Source organism: Cibotium barometz, chromosome 3 (assembly GCF_041138505.1).
Source record: "Cibotium barometz isolate CiBa-2024 chromosome 3, ASM4113850v1, whole genome shotgun sequence".
Classification (NCBI taxonomy): Eukaryota; Viridiplantae; Streptophyta; class Polypodiopsida; order Cyatheales; family Cibotiaceae; genus Cibotium; species Cibotium barometz.
In genome coordinates, this window is record NC_141048.1 from 70,435,985 (window position 1) to 70,454,332 (window position 18,348).

Consider the following 18,348-nt stretch of genomic DNA (forward strand, 5'->3'; position numbering starts at 1 on the left):
GTTTGCCTGTGTAAAGAAGATGAGACAGCTCTACCCATAGAAGACCCCCATTGTACTCATTTTTTATTCTTCAAGCAACATAGTACATTGAGTTCACACAATGTACTCACACTCAGCTTTGCAAAACCGACACCCGACAGAGTGGCCGCCACCCACGCTCACGTCACCTTGTCAACCTCACTACATTGGGTACCATGTTGCAGCCCCCTATGCGAGATATTCTTGGCTGATGCGAGAGCTTGAGGCACTTTGTTTTTTTCACGGATATTTTCTTTTAGTTTTACTTTCAATACAATGATGATGTATTCCATGGACATGATGTAACATTTTGGTCTCATAGGACAGTGTATTCACAGGCTTTGTCTCATAGGTCCATTGGGTCTCTAGTAGACGTTAATCTCTCTCTCTCTCTCTCTCTCTCTCTCTCTCTCTCTCTCCTACCTATGGGACATCGGCTATGGAGGATCCAGATTCACAGATACACATAGCACTTTGGAACTAAAATGGAGCACTTTGGACACATCCTGGGAGGATGGAGGAGGTCATGGAGGGACGGGACATCATACTACTTACAGAGACGCACCAGAGCCCAGAGAGCAGGCTACCCAAAGTAGAGGGCTACCAGTGGGAGTTTACATACAGGGGGACCACACGACAGAGCACATCGAGAGGATCTCGAGGTATAGCGGTACTCTTCAAGCGAGAGCTACAGGAGCACCTACAGGTGGTAGCATGTGACCAAGAGGCTAGATACATGTGGATTAGACTCCAGCTCTCAGCAGACAGGGTGTTTTACATTGCTCTATGCTACTTCTCTCCTAGAGGATCGAGATATGCCATGACAGCAGAGGAGGAGAGTAGAGGGGAGGAGGAGGACACAAGGCCATTGGGAGAGTCACCATATGCAGCCCTTTCAGATGAGATCATACACTACTCCAACCTGGGGGAAGTCCTTATGGGGGACTTCAATGCACAGACACAGATCCGACAGTGCGACATTTATCATTTCGAGCACCCCGAGGTGATGCACACACTAGACGTGGAGGACACGGGAGCTTGCAGGGTGTCAGAGGACATGGGGCCGAATAACACCAGATATGGTCATCACTTACTTGAGCTAGGAGCGCACACCATCTCGTTATTTATAACGGGATGAGACACTGGCAGGATTCAGAAGCACTGACATGTTTTCCACGGGGGGGGAGGGGGGGGGGGGGTAGCACAGTGGACTACATCATGGGGTCCATGGAGACCACACAAGCAGTGACATCTTTCACCATCCCCCCTGTCCTATTGGTGCGGATCACACGTACCTCTTACTATCACTAGCGAGCTCCACACCAGCACCCACACAGCCCACACAGGCATCGCATACAACTTTCTACTTCACCCATGACTTGGCAGACATATATGAGCATCATGTATATGACGGGCTATTCCAGATGGATCCCTTGTCACCTCTAGACACACTCACCACCCAGCTGTCATCCCTACTACATACGGCCGCCACCCGCAGCTTCCCCCAACATACACACATTGCATACACAGATAGATCTGGGAGCATGCCCCAAAATCGGTGGTATATAGACACCTCCGTGCCCAGAGAGCACTGGGGACCATTACACAGAGACAGGTGAGCCGACAGATGAGGACCCTCACATGCCGTAAGAGGCGTGCATATGAGGAGGCACAGTACTGGGATATATACCACCTACTCATGAGCAGAGATGCAGCCACTGCATGGCACAGGATGAGAGAGCCTCGCCCTTGTACCCCGATTGAGGATCCACACACATGGCACACATATGCAAAGAGCCTCTACCATATCCCTCGGTAGGCGCCCATACCACAACCACAAGAGTCCCGCCCTACCACCTCTACTTTCTTTACCGCCTCGATGGTAGAGAGAGCTATCCGCCGGTTACAGCATGGGAGATCGGCTGACCACACAGGTATACAGAGTGAGCATCTTATTTATGCAGTTGACACACTCGGACCCTTTGTTGCTCACCTCTTTAATAGGGCACTAGTGGAGGGCCTACCAGTTGAGTGGACTATGCACACCATCGTGCCTCTCCACAAAGCGGGAGACATGCTAGACCCCACCAACTACAGGACTATCATGATTGGTCATACATTGGCCAAACTTTATGACGCAGTGCTTGAGGTAGAGTTGAGCTCATATGTAGAGGAGGAGGGATTGCGAGTACGAGGGCAGGCTGGATTCTGACAAGCTTTCTCCACTATTGACCATATATTCACTCTGAGATGTCTGATTGACCAGGCTAGGGCGCGGGAGAAGAGATTATACTACTACTTTGTGGATTTCCGCAAAGCATTTGACACGGTGCCATGAGAGACTCTTCCAGCACCTACAATCATTGTGGATCCCATCAAAGATAATTTGGGGCATCTATGCTTTATATGAGCAGGTCCTCGGGCACATACGATGCCGCGGGGGCTATCTGATGTTATTGCTAGCACCATAGGTGAAACCGATCCCGTCAAATGGGAATAGACTCCATTGGACACCCACACGCGTAAATAGCACAACTTAAATATCACAATATGAATGGACAACTCAATAACAACTGAAAACTGAAATGAAATGAAAGGATGATCAATGGACACCAGCACTAGGGCCGGAACGAGCCGACCCCCCCCTCAATATATGATATATTATTGGGAGTATTTAAGTGATACAATGCTCCATGGGTTCAATGAACTAGATGATGTCCATGTACAACTTAGATGAATATAGTTACCAAACAAGAGACTTGAAGTAGACGTTCGAAGGAGAGTGATCCACTGGAAGAAGTCTAATCTCTACGGTCCTGTGCCATCACTGGAATCCGCAGAGAGCGCCCCACTGGTGTTGCAGGACCACGCACAAACAGGCGCACCCTTACTAACGCTTGGCTCTCCCGATCTCGACACTCATGGACCGTGGTTCTCCAGAAGCTTGGACTACCCGGCACCGAACGGGTGTTGGTAGCAGAGAGTATCCCTTGTAAGATTTACACCAAAGACCTTTGCTTGAATCTCAATCCACTTACCTTGTAAAATAACGGATATGGCCTTCAGTAGTACTAGGCACCCACATATGAAAAGAGAAGTCTTTATTGATGCTGTTGCTGCCAGCTTGAGAGATTGAGGATGGAGAACCAACAACTGCCCCGTAGTATGGGATGTAATATTCGCCTGTTGTGAAGCCTGTATGCAGCCGCCTGCAAGGCAAGGGAGAAAGAAGAACCTGTGCGCAGCCGCCTGGGCACAGCCGTCTAGTTGCAGTCGCCAATGTGCGCCCGCTTGTAAAGCAAGGAGAGAGATGGAATCTACGCAGCCGCCTGCAAGTTGTACAGCCACCTGTAAAGCGAGAGGGATGGGAGGACCTGGGCACAGTCACCTGCAAGGCAAGAGGTGGTGGCCTGTGCGCAGCCGCCTGCAGGGCAAGATGAAAGGAGAGCTGTGCGCAAGAGCAAGCAAACTCGCCTGTGGGCCAACGTCAAAAATCAAAACTTGGGTGCAGCCGTCTTGCGGGTAAACGATGGAGAGGTCGCTTGGCGGCCAAATACCAGAAGGTGGCCATGCACAGCCGCCTATATACAAGAGGAGGATCACTCCTGATTTGCATGGAGGGGCCCACGACCAACAGCTGGCCGGCCCACCTTGATTGCATGGAAGCGGCCAGCTCCAAGGTTCCCAAGGGGGGTGGGTAGGTGGCCATGCACCCACCCCCACACACAAGATTAAGGGAGGAGTTCTCTCCCCACCATGGTCCATTCGTGGGTGCCCAAAATGGGTGCCCACCCTTCTAAAGGCACCATGAGATATTGGGAAGGGTGCCCACTCATTAATGAGTGTAAAACTGCAACCTTATAAAACAAAGGCACCATGAGATATTGGGAAGGGTGCCCACTCATTAATGAGTGTAAAACTGCAACCTTATAAAAACAAAGGTTAAAAAGAATGCTATGAAATAAACAAATGCAATACACTTACCACCTGTTCACACGCAACAAAACTCGTCAGAAGACAGAGCAAACTTCATGACTCACTGGCAGGCATTCCCGCTCAGTAAGTGGCACGTCAAATAGGCAAACACAAAAATACAAGTCACGCGAAGACAGTTCCAAGCATGCAAACATGAATACAGCCTTTTCCTCTTTCTAGCACAAACCGTGCAGCTGGTTCTCACTTCCCCTTGCGCAGGCCGTACAGGTGGACAGCAGTGCTTTTCCCCTCCCCTTGTGCTGCATGTACAGTGGACAGTAAGTTGGGCAGTTTCTCCTCCCCCCCATGCGCTGGCCGTACAGTGAACAGCAGTTGGGCAGTCCTTCCCTCCCTGGCGCAAACTATACGGCAGCTGGGCAACACCTGCTCTCTCTTTTCAGCCGCCTGTACAATGGTACAACATTCGATTTTTGCCTCTCTCTACAGGCTGTACAGTATAGCAGCGGGCACCCTTTTTGTCTCTCTCTAGCACAGATCGTACAGTGCGATGTCACCAATTTGGTCCTCTCACCAGTCTTGAACAGTGTTGTTTCACACACTGTCCGGAACCAAGGTGCGATCTAGGATTTTCCACATAAGAAAGCTGGAGCATTTACTAGCAAAGTTTGGCCAAAAGATGGCTTCTGAGCGGAAGCAGCATGGGATCTTTAACATATAAAGTGACTTATAACATTTATAAGGTGTGTTCACACATCATTAAAGACGGGTTGCTCATATTATTATTTTGGGCATAGACAAGTGGAAAAAAGGAGGCACCTGTTTGAAACCTAGCCAATAAGTCATAAACACTGGTAATTTTGGCCCATCAAGCACTTTTGGCAAACAGGGAAAGAAGCACAAGTATATTTGGGGCTGGCCGACTCTATAAAAGGGAGGAGTGGTGATGCACATCACACACACACACACGGGCAGCCTTTTTCCTCTTTCTGGCGCAGACCGTACAGTTGGTTCTCTCTTGCCCTTCCACTGGCCGTACAGGTGGACAGCACTGCTTTTCCTCTCCCCCGTGTGCTGCCCGTACAGTGGACAGTAAGTTGCGCAGTTTCTCCTCTCCCCCATGCGCTGGCCGTACAGTGGACAGCGGCTGGGCAGTCGTCCTCTCTCTGGCGCAAACTCTCAGTCTACAAGCTGTACAGTATAGCAGCAGGGCACCCTTTTTGTCTCTCTAGCACAATCCGTACAATGGTACGACAAATGGGCAGCTTCTCCTCCTCTCAGATTCGCTAGCCATACAGTGGTACAGCAACCAGCAGGTTCTTCTCTCTCTTGTGCTGCCCACACAACAGCTCTCCTTCTCTCTCTTCACCAGTCCCTGCTGGCCATCGGTTCGGGGGCTGTTTTTGGAGGAATCTGGGACAGTGATTTGAGAACTTTTCTCGGATTATTTTGGAGACATCAAGGACTGATTTGAGAGCTCCTTTGGGGCAGATTTGAGGCTCTGTTCTGGGGGCTGTTTTGGCACGGATTTCGGGGCTGGATTTGGCACTGTATCGGGCTGTTGTTCAGGGTCTGATTTGCACTAGTTGCCGTGCTGATTGGTACCCCGGATCTTTGAGCAAGTGTTTGCTGAGCTTTGTGGAAAACCCGGTGCAAGACTGCACCCGCACCTTGGTTTATATGTATATCTCTCTATTCATTGGAATACAACAGTTCCTATGAGCGGCCAGCAATTCCGGCTCAGTGCAATGTTTCGATATTGTTTATGGTTATTTCCGCTGTGTTTTCATATCTTGGTTTAGCATCTCAAGTGTCTGTTTATTGCTCCGGGTCCCCGTCTAGTTACACCAGGTGTGGCTACGCATGCGCAATGCCGCTCACGAGCTACGTTTCCATGAGGGATTCTGAACTATGTCGGAAATTGGAATACTCTTCCATGTCGCTCGTATCCTCCTAGATGCCCATAGGCATGCGCACGAGAGTAAGAGCTAATTTGGGCTACAAAGGACACCCGATAATGTCGGTCACACCGAATACACGTAAGATTACTTGGATACCTTCTACCACGTGGTGGTCTTGTTTTGAAATTAAATTCTTTTTTATTGATGCTAGATTTCAAACTTTGGTAACCAATATCGGCTTGTTGTGGGTCAAGGCGAGTGATTCCGGCGTGGGAAACTCCGCAAAATTTTTAAGCAAACGTGGATCATAAGGTTAAAACTGTTTATTTATTTAAAACATTAACTAATAATGGTCCTTTGCAACAACAAAGAGGCAACAACTAGTGATAGTGGGCTGGTGGGCCTTCCTTGCCCCTATTGGTGGTGGTGGGCTGGCCACCCTTGACAAGCTTCTCAGCTAGCCCCCCTCCTCCTGTGACGTCAAAGAGGGGGTCGACTTTCGTGTGGAGCTGCTTAAAAGAGGTGCCGCTTTCAAGAGCTTGGCGCTCAATCCACCTCCAATGGCCAGACCATTTTATTCTGGCAGAGGCGCCCCAATACCACACTCAACAACTCCCTCAATCTCTCCTGCACCGTCACTTCGTGTGCACCCATCACACACACACTTCGCTGTTTCATGCACCACACACCCCTATTTTGCACACACTATAGTCCGTGGTTGAACTCTTTCATGTGTGTCCATCACTTACACACTCGGTGGCTGAGCCCAAAATGATGTCTTGTGCTCTTGCAACAATAGCATTGGCTGAATTCTCAGCATACACACAGTCAAGCATTCACGATTGCTACTGAAATACTTGCACTCTCTCTCTCTCTCTCTCTCTCGTGTGTGCTGAGCTACTGCAATTCACAAACACACAATTATGTGTGCTCTACTATTTGCCTGTTACAAAGCCAACGCTAATGGTGCTCTTATAAATGCGCGCGCGCGCACACACACACACACACACACAAAATAGATATAAACTCCCCAAAATTACTCTTCCTCTAAGCTCACACAGAGATACTCGTTGCAGAGCAAAGAGAAACAAGAGAGAAAGGTAACCATAAAAAATTTAAGATAAGCCTTCTCTCTTTCAAAGCCCAATTGCACGCGAAGAAGCAATAGAGAGGTACAACGGATCGAAGCGTTGCTCTAATACCAATGTAACACCGCGATAATGCTATGGAGATGTCATCCACCATAACCGTCAGGGCAAGGAGCTCTAGTCACCACCAAGCCATAGAGGAGAGTGTGGATAACACCACACTCCCGGGAACTTATAGGGGCCTGCCTGCTCATAACTTATAAGCCTACCCAGTCGCCCAAGTGCTACAACTAGGGCACCCTCACCCCTAACCCTAGTTGCACCTACTAACCGCACTCCGGCGCTCGGACTCTACAACTAGTCAAGCTCCCACATACGCCGCTACAGGCTACGTGACAAAACGCATTAATAGTCATGTGTGAAATCTCCCCAATTAATTGACATTTTGTACTTCAGTAAGGCTTCCCAAAGGGGTTTTTGGACCGTGCTAGGGTGGTTATCAAGGCCTCTCAAAATTCCAAGTAATATCCATAAGATAAGCCTTCTCTCTTTCGAAGCCCGGTCGCACGCGAAGAAGTAATAGAGAGGGACAACGGATCGAAGCGTTGCTCTAATACCAATGTAACACCGCGATAATGCTATGGAGATGTCATCCACCATAACCGTCAGGGCAAGCAGCTCTAGTCACCACCGAGCCATAGAGGAGAGTGTGGATAACACCACACTCCCGAGCACTTATAGGGGCCTCCCTGCTCATAAGCCTACCCAGTCGCCCAAGTGCTACAACTTGGGCACCCTCACCCCTAGACCCTAGTTGCACCCGCTAACCGCACTCCGGCGTTCGAGCTCTGCAACCAGTCAAGCTCCCACGTACGCCGCTACAGGCTACGTGACAAAACGCATTAATAGTCATGTGTGAAATCTCCCTAATTAGTTGACATTTTGTACTTCAATAAGGCTTCCCAAAGGGGTTTTTGGACTGTTCTAGGGTGGTTATCAAGGCCTCTCAGGATTCCAGGTGATATCCACGATTTTGCCCTCTGGAGAGGATTGAGGGTAAATACTTACTATTGCTTGTGATCATGGACCTTGCTAATTTATGAAGTTTACCGATTATAACCTTAGTTGCACAATCTTTTGGCCCATGGTCTTGTCTGCTATACAGGTGGACCATGGATGTGATTGTTCACATTCCTTTGTTGTAGTGCACAATTTTTTGGATCTCAAGGATGTATTGCTTGAAACATTCTCAAATGTGTGAATCCAACAAAATTCCCTAGCAATATGCTAAGTTTTTAGTGCAACTTCATTTTTCATGGATATTTTGGGAGACTCTAATGAGTCAAAACCATAGAAAGCATTCCCAAAATGTGAGATTTTTCCCAAATTACCTAATATTGACTTATTAGGCCAAAAACAATTGAATTATTAAAACATTCAATGTAGATGGCTTCTATTTATAGGAAAAAGTGAGCCTCTAAATTTCAATTGCTACCCATTTGTTGCACATTGACTTTTGTAGATATAGGGAGGCAAGGGTGTCTTTTATGTCCAAGGCCAGTTTGGTCAATTTTTGACCATTTTTGGGTCAGTTTAGCTTACTTTTTGGATCTAGTTTTGAAAGAGGAGAGAGGAGAGATGAAAATATCTCATTTTATTGATTAAGAATTGGGGGTAATGATGAGAAAAAGGCCCCTACTTCATGAGGGGAGATCCCCACACTGAGGTGTCAAAATTTAGTTTTTTAATTGTACCAATTTCCTGATGAGATTTTTTTTGTTAAATGGCAACTGATTTCCACTTACAATTGCCATGTGATAGTTGCATAGTTATCATCACATTGAGGATGGATATGATGCAATTGAATATCCTTGGAGTGTACTAGTTTACTGGTCGTTTCGAAATGTGTAGTTAAGGTTATACATAATAGATATCCCTTCATAACCGTGTTATAAACGGCTAGTTGTGGTTTACCTTCATAGTTCATTTGCACACGAATCTTTCATCAAAGCGTGCAACTATGGAAAATGTCTTAACGACAATGTTGAGTACACATGCAAGCTCTTATCTAATTTCCATGCTCAAGCCCAAATTAGAAGCAAATGTTCATTGATTCTCATACGGATTCTTCAATACAATTGTAGTATGCCTTCTCAAGTGATATTTTAGTAGAAGTTTTCCAGACAAGACACAAGAGTTTTGTATATCTGAGCAGAAGTTCTTTTGAAAGAGCTTGATTATATGGACATACTAAATCTATGGGTTGGGGATCGAGCATTGTTTTCAAGGATTCAAAGGGTGAAAGATTGATCACTTTCCTCAAATAGATTGAAAATTTGTGATGATATGATTTGTTATTTCTTTTTTAGAACCAATATGACACTATTTTTAGTAATATCTGTTTCCCTCCATAGATTCGATCAAATATGCAATCCTTTGTCAGGAATAAGGAGCTACATTAGGCTTTTCATTAATTCATGTGAAGAACTTAGCTATCATGGCTATATGAGGATCATTTATAGTTGATATGCTACACGGACAAATTTATTGTGGAGATGTCAGCTTCTTGTTTTTTCAATGCAAACAATTTTGAGAAACCTGCATTAAGACAGATGGTACCGGAAAGGTTGAGTAAGACATTGATACGGCGCTAACCTCAAGGTCTGACCATGACATTTAGGTGGAAGCCTACCTCAATTAAGAGAGGGACAGTGGGGAAATTGATCACTCCAATCTTTTGAGTCTAAAGAGGATTCTATGGGGTATATCCTGGTAGTATGGAATGCTACGATATACCGCATGTAAGAATTCTCGAAGTATCTATATTTCTATCATGGGGTGCCCTATCCCATGAGGGTATAGTTAATCTACGGTGAGCAGACTTGACTTTGGAAAATCAAATACAAGAAAGAGACTTATGCTTTGGATTGCTTGCGATTTTGATTGGTGGAGATGAAGCATTTACAATTTCACCAATTTTGAATTCTTCTCTCATTGATTTTTCGAAACCGTTAGGCGCATTGATCCGTTTTGGCATCAAGCCTCACACACACACACACACACACACATATATATATATATATATATATATATGTGTGTGTGTGTGTGTGACCCAAACTAAGAGGATGATGACAATGATATTGAGATCAGTTGTTTCATCGCATAGATTCTATCTTCGGAGGTGATACGGTTTATGTGAAGGGTATCGTTGTGGGAAGAGTACCCACTACATTCCTACAATGGGAACATCCATGAATCCACGAATTGGTGTTTGAATAGAGTCGATGTTTTGCTAACGGCACATGTACTGGCCTTCGATGAAACTTATGTCTGGCCAAGACTATGAGGTAAAGTGTTGATTAGTGCAATTATCTTAGATCTATTCTAGAAATTTTTGAGTAGTGAAGTTGGTGAAGTTGAAGTTGCATGAAAATTAAGTAGATAGTGGTTGATAGGGTATGAGTTCTTGTTAATTATCCTCAATCCGTCAAGCAAATAGGAGGATAAATTAAATCCAAGGGACCATCAAATTGGGAGAGAAATCCCTACAGTCAGTCTATAATGTACTAAGCATATGACTACTAGTAATAGTCAGGTAGTGATCTAGTATGGGTATTAGCCCAAATTCCCTCCTACAACTTAAAGGTGTGTATCTAGTCTTGGCTTGGATTTCAATGTTAAAATGCAAGAAATTGCCCTTGAACTTACAACTTAAAGGTGTGTAGTCTTGGCTTGGATTTCAATGTTAAAATACAAGAAATTGCAGGATATGCTAGTCATTCTATTAGAGGTGTTCTGGATTGGACACAATTTTGGCCTAGTAGGAGCATTCTTCGGGGAGTATCATCTCGGATGAGGATGCCTGCATATACTTATGTATTAAAATACCTAATACTTCTGAAATTTTTTGAACATGGAAGTATGTTATGTTATCCTTGTCGATATCGATGGAGAGCAGACTAAGGTGGGCGGAGCTTCTTCATGTCGATTGTGTGTAGAGAGAGGAGAGAGAGTGGTAGAGAGACAATATTGCACGACTGAATGAAGTTTATTGATGTGGGATTAAGCTCCACCAAGTACAATGCTTTTTATAGCCCTAGGATTACACCAACCCCAAAGACTTATCTTTAATGCACACTTGCCCACCTTAAAGAGGTGGTTCACACATATACGAACTAGCACTCATAGGGAGTGTTCACACGTACATAGACTCCAAATCCCAACAAACTTATAAACTTAGGTATTTCCAATTTCGAGATATGGAGTATTTTAAAAAGGAGGGAAGCATCATAGTACAGAGGAAGCTCAAACAGCCATAAACAAGCAAAAACAAGACCAAATTTTTTTTCTGAAAAACCCGTACGAGTCTGTATGCTATCGTACCGTATGATATCGTACCGTACGGCATTCCGTACGATATGGCATCATACGCCGTACAGAAACAACTATGGACTACACATTAGATATGTCAACCATCCTGAACTCAAAACAGGGATTTAGTTGAGAAACAAAGCCTACAAATAGAACGAAGCCTTTTATAGCATCAGGGCAAAATACAAACACACAAACGAATATAATAATGTTTGGGAGGACATCCCGGGCAGAGAACCCTTATTGACTCATACATATATTTAGAATGCCCAATCAATATCTATCTCTAAAAGAGAGAGCGGATATTGTCGTAGTGAAATCTTTTTCACGTACCGTAGAGGTTTCTGGTTTCTCTAGAGCATCTTCAAACTCTTCATCTTCATCTACATTTTCAGCCACCAGTTGGCATGATTCTTCTCTTATTCCTTTGCCATTCTTTTGAAGCAACAATCTTCTGTGTGACGTAGCTTCTTGCAAAAGGTGCACTTGACAGCTTTCCCTTTGCTCTTAACCTTTTGTTTTGTGAAGAAACCCTTTTCTAAAAAGATATTGGCAACAACTTGCTCTTGAAGACATTTATCCTTGTCAATGAGGATGGTCACCATCTCTTCATAGCTCATTTCTCGGGCTATCCTTAGTACGAACAGGGTTTCCGCGAACTTTGAAATGTCTTCTATGCTTGATAGAAGGACTACTTTCTTATCATCCTCGTCAACTTTTGCCTTGAGGACCACCAGTTGTTGAAGGATGGACCCAAGATTGCTTAGATGTTCTTGTAGACTGTTACTTTCTTTCATTTTTAGACCAAAGAATTTTTGTTTTGAGAACACTTTAGAGTTGTTTATTTTGTTCTCCCAAAGAGGTTTTCCAATTTGTCTCATACCTCTTTTGTTGTCTTCTCCAAATCGAGGTGATGGATAAGGTTGTCTGCAAGTCCCAAGCCAATGTGTGTGAGGGCTTTGCCATTCTTTCCTCCCAGATTTGTATCTTCTGCAAATTAGCTTCTCCCTCTAGTCTCTTCTCAGTGCTCTTGACGATGTTCAAAGCACCATCCCGCATAAGAAGCAGACTAATCTTGTGCTGCTCCTATGTATATCCATGGTGCTGTGAATGATGAACACAGAGAGCCCCCAAGAAATTTGAAGGCTGTAGCCCTTCAAATGTCGATGTAGAGTAGAGACTTCAGTAAAAAACCAATTTTTTACATATTGTAAGCTTTAATTAGGCAATTTTTTCCCATTTGATTTCTTTTGCCGGGCTGATACATAGTTTCCAACACATCCCATGTATGCAGTGAAAGTCTTGCATGACCGGATGTGTGGAATAATTGACCAATTGACAAACAAAGAGATCAAAACTATGGCTTGGGCACACGTGCATCCCATCTTCTCTATTCCTAAGTGGCAGGAGCAAGTGCTAGAGCCTTTTGAGCACCTCTTCCACTCTGCAATGCCTACACTACCGGGGTCATCACTATTAATATATCCCCACAAACCCTTGGCGACGAGCAAGTTCCTCACCATAAAACTCTACAAGGAGTAATTGTTCCTATCAAGTTTGCCCTCTTGGGAAAAAACACCAAATACATCTACTGCATTCTGTGCCATTTTGCAAAATGCACAACTAACAAGATCTTACGAGAGGCAAAAATATCACAAATATGCACTTATGTGCACTACCAGGCACAATGAGCACAAACTGCCACCAAATACAATCACCTGTACTTGTCCTGCGCAAACCTGTTGCAAGAAACTGAAGAAAAGAGTGGAAAACAGCCTCGATTTTGCACTTCCAGATGTAATTTGTTGACACCGGAATAGTGATGTGTGTGCTGGGAAGCTCAAGAACCCCATAATTAGAAAAGCCCCAAATTCTGGTAGCTTTTGCAACGTCAATTTTGTGTACACGTACAAAATGCCACATCAGCACAGTACGACCACCTTCAAACAGGTTCAGATTTTGCAAAGGTGATGTACAGAGTAGAGCGAACACACGTGTGAAGAAAAAACTTTGGCCGTACAGCTGTACGAGCAGGTCATAAAGTTTTGAAATTAGGGTTTTCTGATTTTGAATTGGTCAGGCACATTTCACGGTGTGTTGTTATGTTGTTTGGGCAGATTTTGAGAAGAAACGCTAAAATGAGCAGAAATCCTGAAATAGCAAAAACCCTAAAAACAATAGGAACCCTAAATGTTGGCACACAGGAACCTAGAGCTAGGGCTTGTGGGGCAATGGAACTTGGAAGCTCTCACACACACACACACAGGAAGCAAATCGATTGAGAGAGGGAGAGGGAGAAGTACTTGCACGTACATTCACACAATAACGATGAGTGACAAGTACAAGTGATAATAATAAAACCTAGTCTAGGTGTCCTTTCACACCGAATATCCAAGGGGAAAAACCCGTAGGACAAAAGAGCCCCTTTATGTATATGATTGTTGGATTTGGAAAGATAAGGACGGAGGTAAACTCAATGTGGCAGTCAGGTTTCTAATAGGATTTTCCCAAGTTCATTTACGAGGATGTAAATGCTTGAAGAGGGGAAGTATGTTATGCACCTGATGCTAACTATAGGGGTAGACAACCTAATCCAGGGCCCCGGGGCTAGGGGACCCAATGATTGGGAAAAGCAAGTTGATTATAAGGGTTAAGGCTTACAAGTTAATAATCCCATAAGTATAGCTTTTATTGGCAAAAACTAAGTGAGGGTTATGTGATAAGTGGATGATTATTATTGTATTGTCATGTGACAAGATGGTGGTATGTGCCTTGACCATGGATGCAATCACTCCCAATTGTCCATCCCTTGAGGCAGACTGCCCATCGATGGCCCTTAGGGCAGGACCCGATGGTATGGGACGCCAAGGCTGACTGGTGTAAGCCTGTATAAACGGAGCCTTAGCCCCTATGATCGGGAAGATTCTGTGTGTGTACGGGATCTATGGTTGTGTGGTGAGCTAGCCTGCACAACCTTAATCCGGATTAATCTTGTGCTTGTCCTATGTTTAAGAGATCTTGGAAGATTCTGTTGCAGGAATCCCTAACACCTAGTCTACTATTAATGCACTTGGCTGCTACAGGCATGGACAAGCTCACCAAAAAATGCTGATCTGAACAGATGCATACAGCAATTATTTTGCAAATGCAGAAGCATACATGCTTTAGTATATACGCTATATTGAGGTAATCTACAGAAACACTAAACATGGAGCCACTCGCATGCCAACCAAATACTTGCCTCATCAACCGTCTGTGTTTTCCTGCGACGATGCTGGAAAACGTTATGCTTGATCAAGGTCCATGTGGCCTGTGGGCGGCCTGCAAATCACAAGAAGAGTCAGATCAAGGCCAAAAATCTTGTTCAAGTATACACATATATGCTTCTATGTAACAAGTCCACCAACCAATTGGCGCCCCTTAAGACCCATACACAAAATCTTACTTTGATGCTGTAAGCCATTTGAGAGCTTTGAATCTATTGGAGGTTCCTTTCCATCACCCTCCTCACAGAAAGAAACCTCTGAAATGTTAAGCTCTGCATTAATCTCTGCATTAGACTTCTCTTGAGGCACAGAGCAATCCGCAAACTTTTTATTTGGGTTGTCTTTGCATAACCTAGAACCAAAACACAGAGAAACAAGAACCAACTTTGAACATCATAAAAAAGAAATACTGCACATGACCGTCCTGTAATGCACAACTGGAGCCCAAAAGTAGCCGAATCAAATATTTATATACAAAAGGAAGTTCAGGCTATTTCTTAAACTTAACAAAGATCAAAGTGCCATCTCGACCCTACTCACAAAGCTTCGAATCGTAACTTCATCAACCATCACATAGACTAAGTGCTATGACATTCCCTCTCACATCATCAGTGCTCAAGAGTAGGTACAGTCTCATGCACAAAGGTAGCGCACAAATCTTCATAGATAAACCACCATACTAAGATTCTATCACTTCTCCGGACATAAAAGGTAGACTTAGCCATGATGAACGCTACACACACACACACACACACACACAGGGTTTTCTGGTCACGCAATTGCACCACTTTGGATAGAAAAATTAGCATAAACTAGACATAAATCAATCAGCCTTAATTTTTGTATGTTGTGAGATGCTATGCAATCAGCCTTAATTTTTGCATGGTGTGAGATGCTATGCTTAATGCATGCACAGGCAATGACGAAATAAATCAGCTACCCAAAGGAGAAAAAGGAAAACACCAAAAAAAAAAAATCATCATGCACCTCAAACCCACATTGTAGCACTTACATTCACTTAAAAAACTCAATCCAATATGACCCTAAAAACCTCTGCCCTGGAGGAAACCCTGACTCTAGATGAAACTTAACACTGTATGAAACAGTAACCCTATAGTTGATACTGATCACACATTAGCATCCTTTTAGTACTTTTACCAGCCACAATTTGTTGCTTCGATGATATCTGCCAAGGAAGCAGGAATGCAACGCCACTTGTGACAACTGTCACACAAGACCCAGCCAACATCTGTGATTGCAGGCTCTGCATTACTGCTTCCATTGCCCTTTTCATCAGTCATATGCTCCTTGTTCCCTTCGCCACCCTCCGTAACACCACTGGACACTTCCTCTCCGGCCACACCATTGTCACCATCTTTCTCCACAGCAGGCCTTTGATGCTCAACAATACTATGCACTGTCTCTAAGCTCGCACACAAATCTTTCACTGCTTGCCCACCTTTCAATCTGGCATCTGTAACTGCAAGAGTTTGCTGCTCATTGAAGATTTCCCTTTTCCTAGTCGACAATGACCCAGCAACATCCTCATACTTGAGGATCTCCTTGTGCTTTAGACCTTTTACAGAATTCCCTATGCTTGGAAGGCACTTTTTGACCAAAGATTTAGACCTTCCTTCCCCAGATATCCTGGCCCTCGGCAGCCCGTCCTCATCTTTCACAAGCTTCTGCTCCTTGTGCTTTGGTGAGCCTTGCTTGGAGTATTTGATGGAACTAGTCATCTGACTGGTTTCATGAGCAGCTGCAGGTGGTACATCTGAATCTGCAGTTTGTCCTTCTGTTTTTTTTCTTTGCATGCCTCCCAAAAATGAGCTATCATTTCCTTGGATTTTGATGGGAGATTTTGAGACGCTTTTCTCCCATATCCTTCCCTTCATTTTCATAGCATTATTGGCCATCACCTTCCGTTTACCTTTGTGTTCTTTTTCAGCTGCTGATGCTAGCTCTGCAGCTTTGCAAAGCTTTTTCCTCCTCTGGAAAGCCTTGATTGCAGTCACTCCCCTTATATTTGATGTCTCTGGCAAGTTCTCTGCTTTCACCCTGGTGTCTTTTGCTTTCTCGCTTGCAATTTCAACACCATACTCAGCTTTGACTGTAACAGTTTCCCTTTTCTTTGAAATGACCTTCGCAGATTTCTCCACTTTCCTTTGCGCTTTCACATCCACTTCACTGTCATGGGAGCTTGCTGAGCTAGCATTTCCTTGTTCCCCAAGTTCAGCACTGGATTGTGCCTTTTGTTTTTTGAAGAGCTTATGTTGCCTGCTCACAGACCTCTCTGATGGGGGCTTCTCTAGGTGGGGACTTGTACCTTGCTCTGATTTTACTTCAATAGCACTTGTAATGTGTGCTTTACTCTCAGTCTTTCTCAGGCCAGCCTTTTTCGTTTTCTTCCTCTCCAGCAGCTGCTTCTTTCCATCTGTGTCTCTGTCTGCTTTTTTGCTAGCAATCTTACAGTTTTTTAGATCCTGTAACAAACACTTTGCAAGCTTGCTCTGGGGTTTCTTTTTAAATGCCGGTATGCGTACACAGGTCTTGGTTTGCTTGAAGTCTAGTGCATCATAACCGTCCAAATTAGACTCTGGCTTGGCTAACTCATCCTCAGTACCATCATCATCATCATCATCATATAAAGATGCATCACTGAAATACCCCCTCTCATCTTCCAAGAAACCGGTAAAGAGAGCATTGTCTGCTATATGACCTGGCTGGCCCAAAGGAACCTCTACAAGTTTCCTCATCTTCACCATCCGAGCACCCTGCAAGTGCATACAAATATACAAATATGAGATCAGTATGTAAGCGGATGCCACCGATACTTCGACTTTGAAATAATTAGGATTGCATCTCTCACAACATGAAAACTTTATTGAGAACAAAAAGGCAGTAAAGTTATGTTAATACCATCAAACAAGTATGGCATACACACAGAGGATCCTATTAGCTTACACACTTGGCATTGAAAGTACGCAATAAAGCACAGCCAGATCTATTTACAAGGCACCCATTAATAAGTAAACACCAATACAACATGAAATAAAAAGAGAGCTCTATGAGGCACCCAAGAAAGTACTTGCCCTGAATCTTGAAAAATATATTTATTTATATACCACAACTCTTACAAAGAAAAATAGCCCCTTGACTCCTGGGCAGCTCCTGCCAAACAAATATGTCACATGCACTCTGCACTTAGTGCATGGTGACAAGATGGCTCATCATCAGCAGTGCAACATCAGTACATTATTAGAACCCAGTAGGATGATATTTGTCGTATGCCGTGACCCCATTGTATATCCTCAGTCCAAGATAAGTCAGGCACGAGCTACGCAGGTCATTCCTCAGCCTTAGCAGGTCAATCAGTCAGTCAAATCCCTTAACCCACTTGGAGAGAATCATTCATGCATGTAGAGTCAGTAGAAGCCTAAGTGTTTGCATAAGAAAGCACTCTGCATTTTGCATAACATGCATTCATATGCCTGTGCATCACTTAGAACATCACAGAAGCCTTAGGAAATTAACTAGGATTTATCTGGTATTTTTCCAATATTTTATAGTATTTTATTAGCATTTAATGCCATTTTTATAACATAAAGTTTAATAACTTTATGACCAGTCAGCCAACTTTGACCAACTCCCAACTAGTATAAATAGGCAAGCCTCATATCCTCAGCCCTAGGAGCATACCCGCCTGCAGCCATAGTCTCATCCAGCCCTTGGAGCACTTGCGTTTTGCTTCAATCAACCCTAGCTCTCCAA

At 44.2% G+C, this 18,348-nt stretch overlaps 1 protein-coding gene across 1 annotated transcript in view; it reads right to left on the reverse strand.

Moving 5' to 3' along the window:
* The window catches only part of LOC147640487 (uncharacterized), an 88,156-nt gene that overhangs the window by 61,521 nt on the left and 8,287 nt on the right, over window positions 1-18,348 (reverse strand). The window contains exons 4-6 of the mRNA XM_086781262.1: window positions 15,736-17,351; window positions 14,757-14,929; window positions 14,553-14,632 (exon numbers count right to left, since the gene is read on the reverse strand). Coding sequence (XP_086637388.1) covers window positions 14,553-14,632; window positions 14,757-14,929; window positions 15,736-17,342 — 1,860 coding nt within the window. The 5' untranslated portion in view covers window positions 17,343-17,351. The remainder of the gene's footprint in view (window positions 1-14,552; window positions 14,633-14,756; window positions 14,930-15,735; window positions 17,352-18,348) is intronic.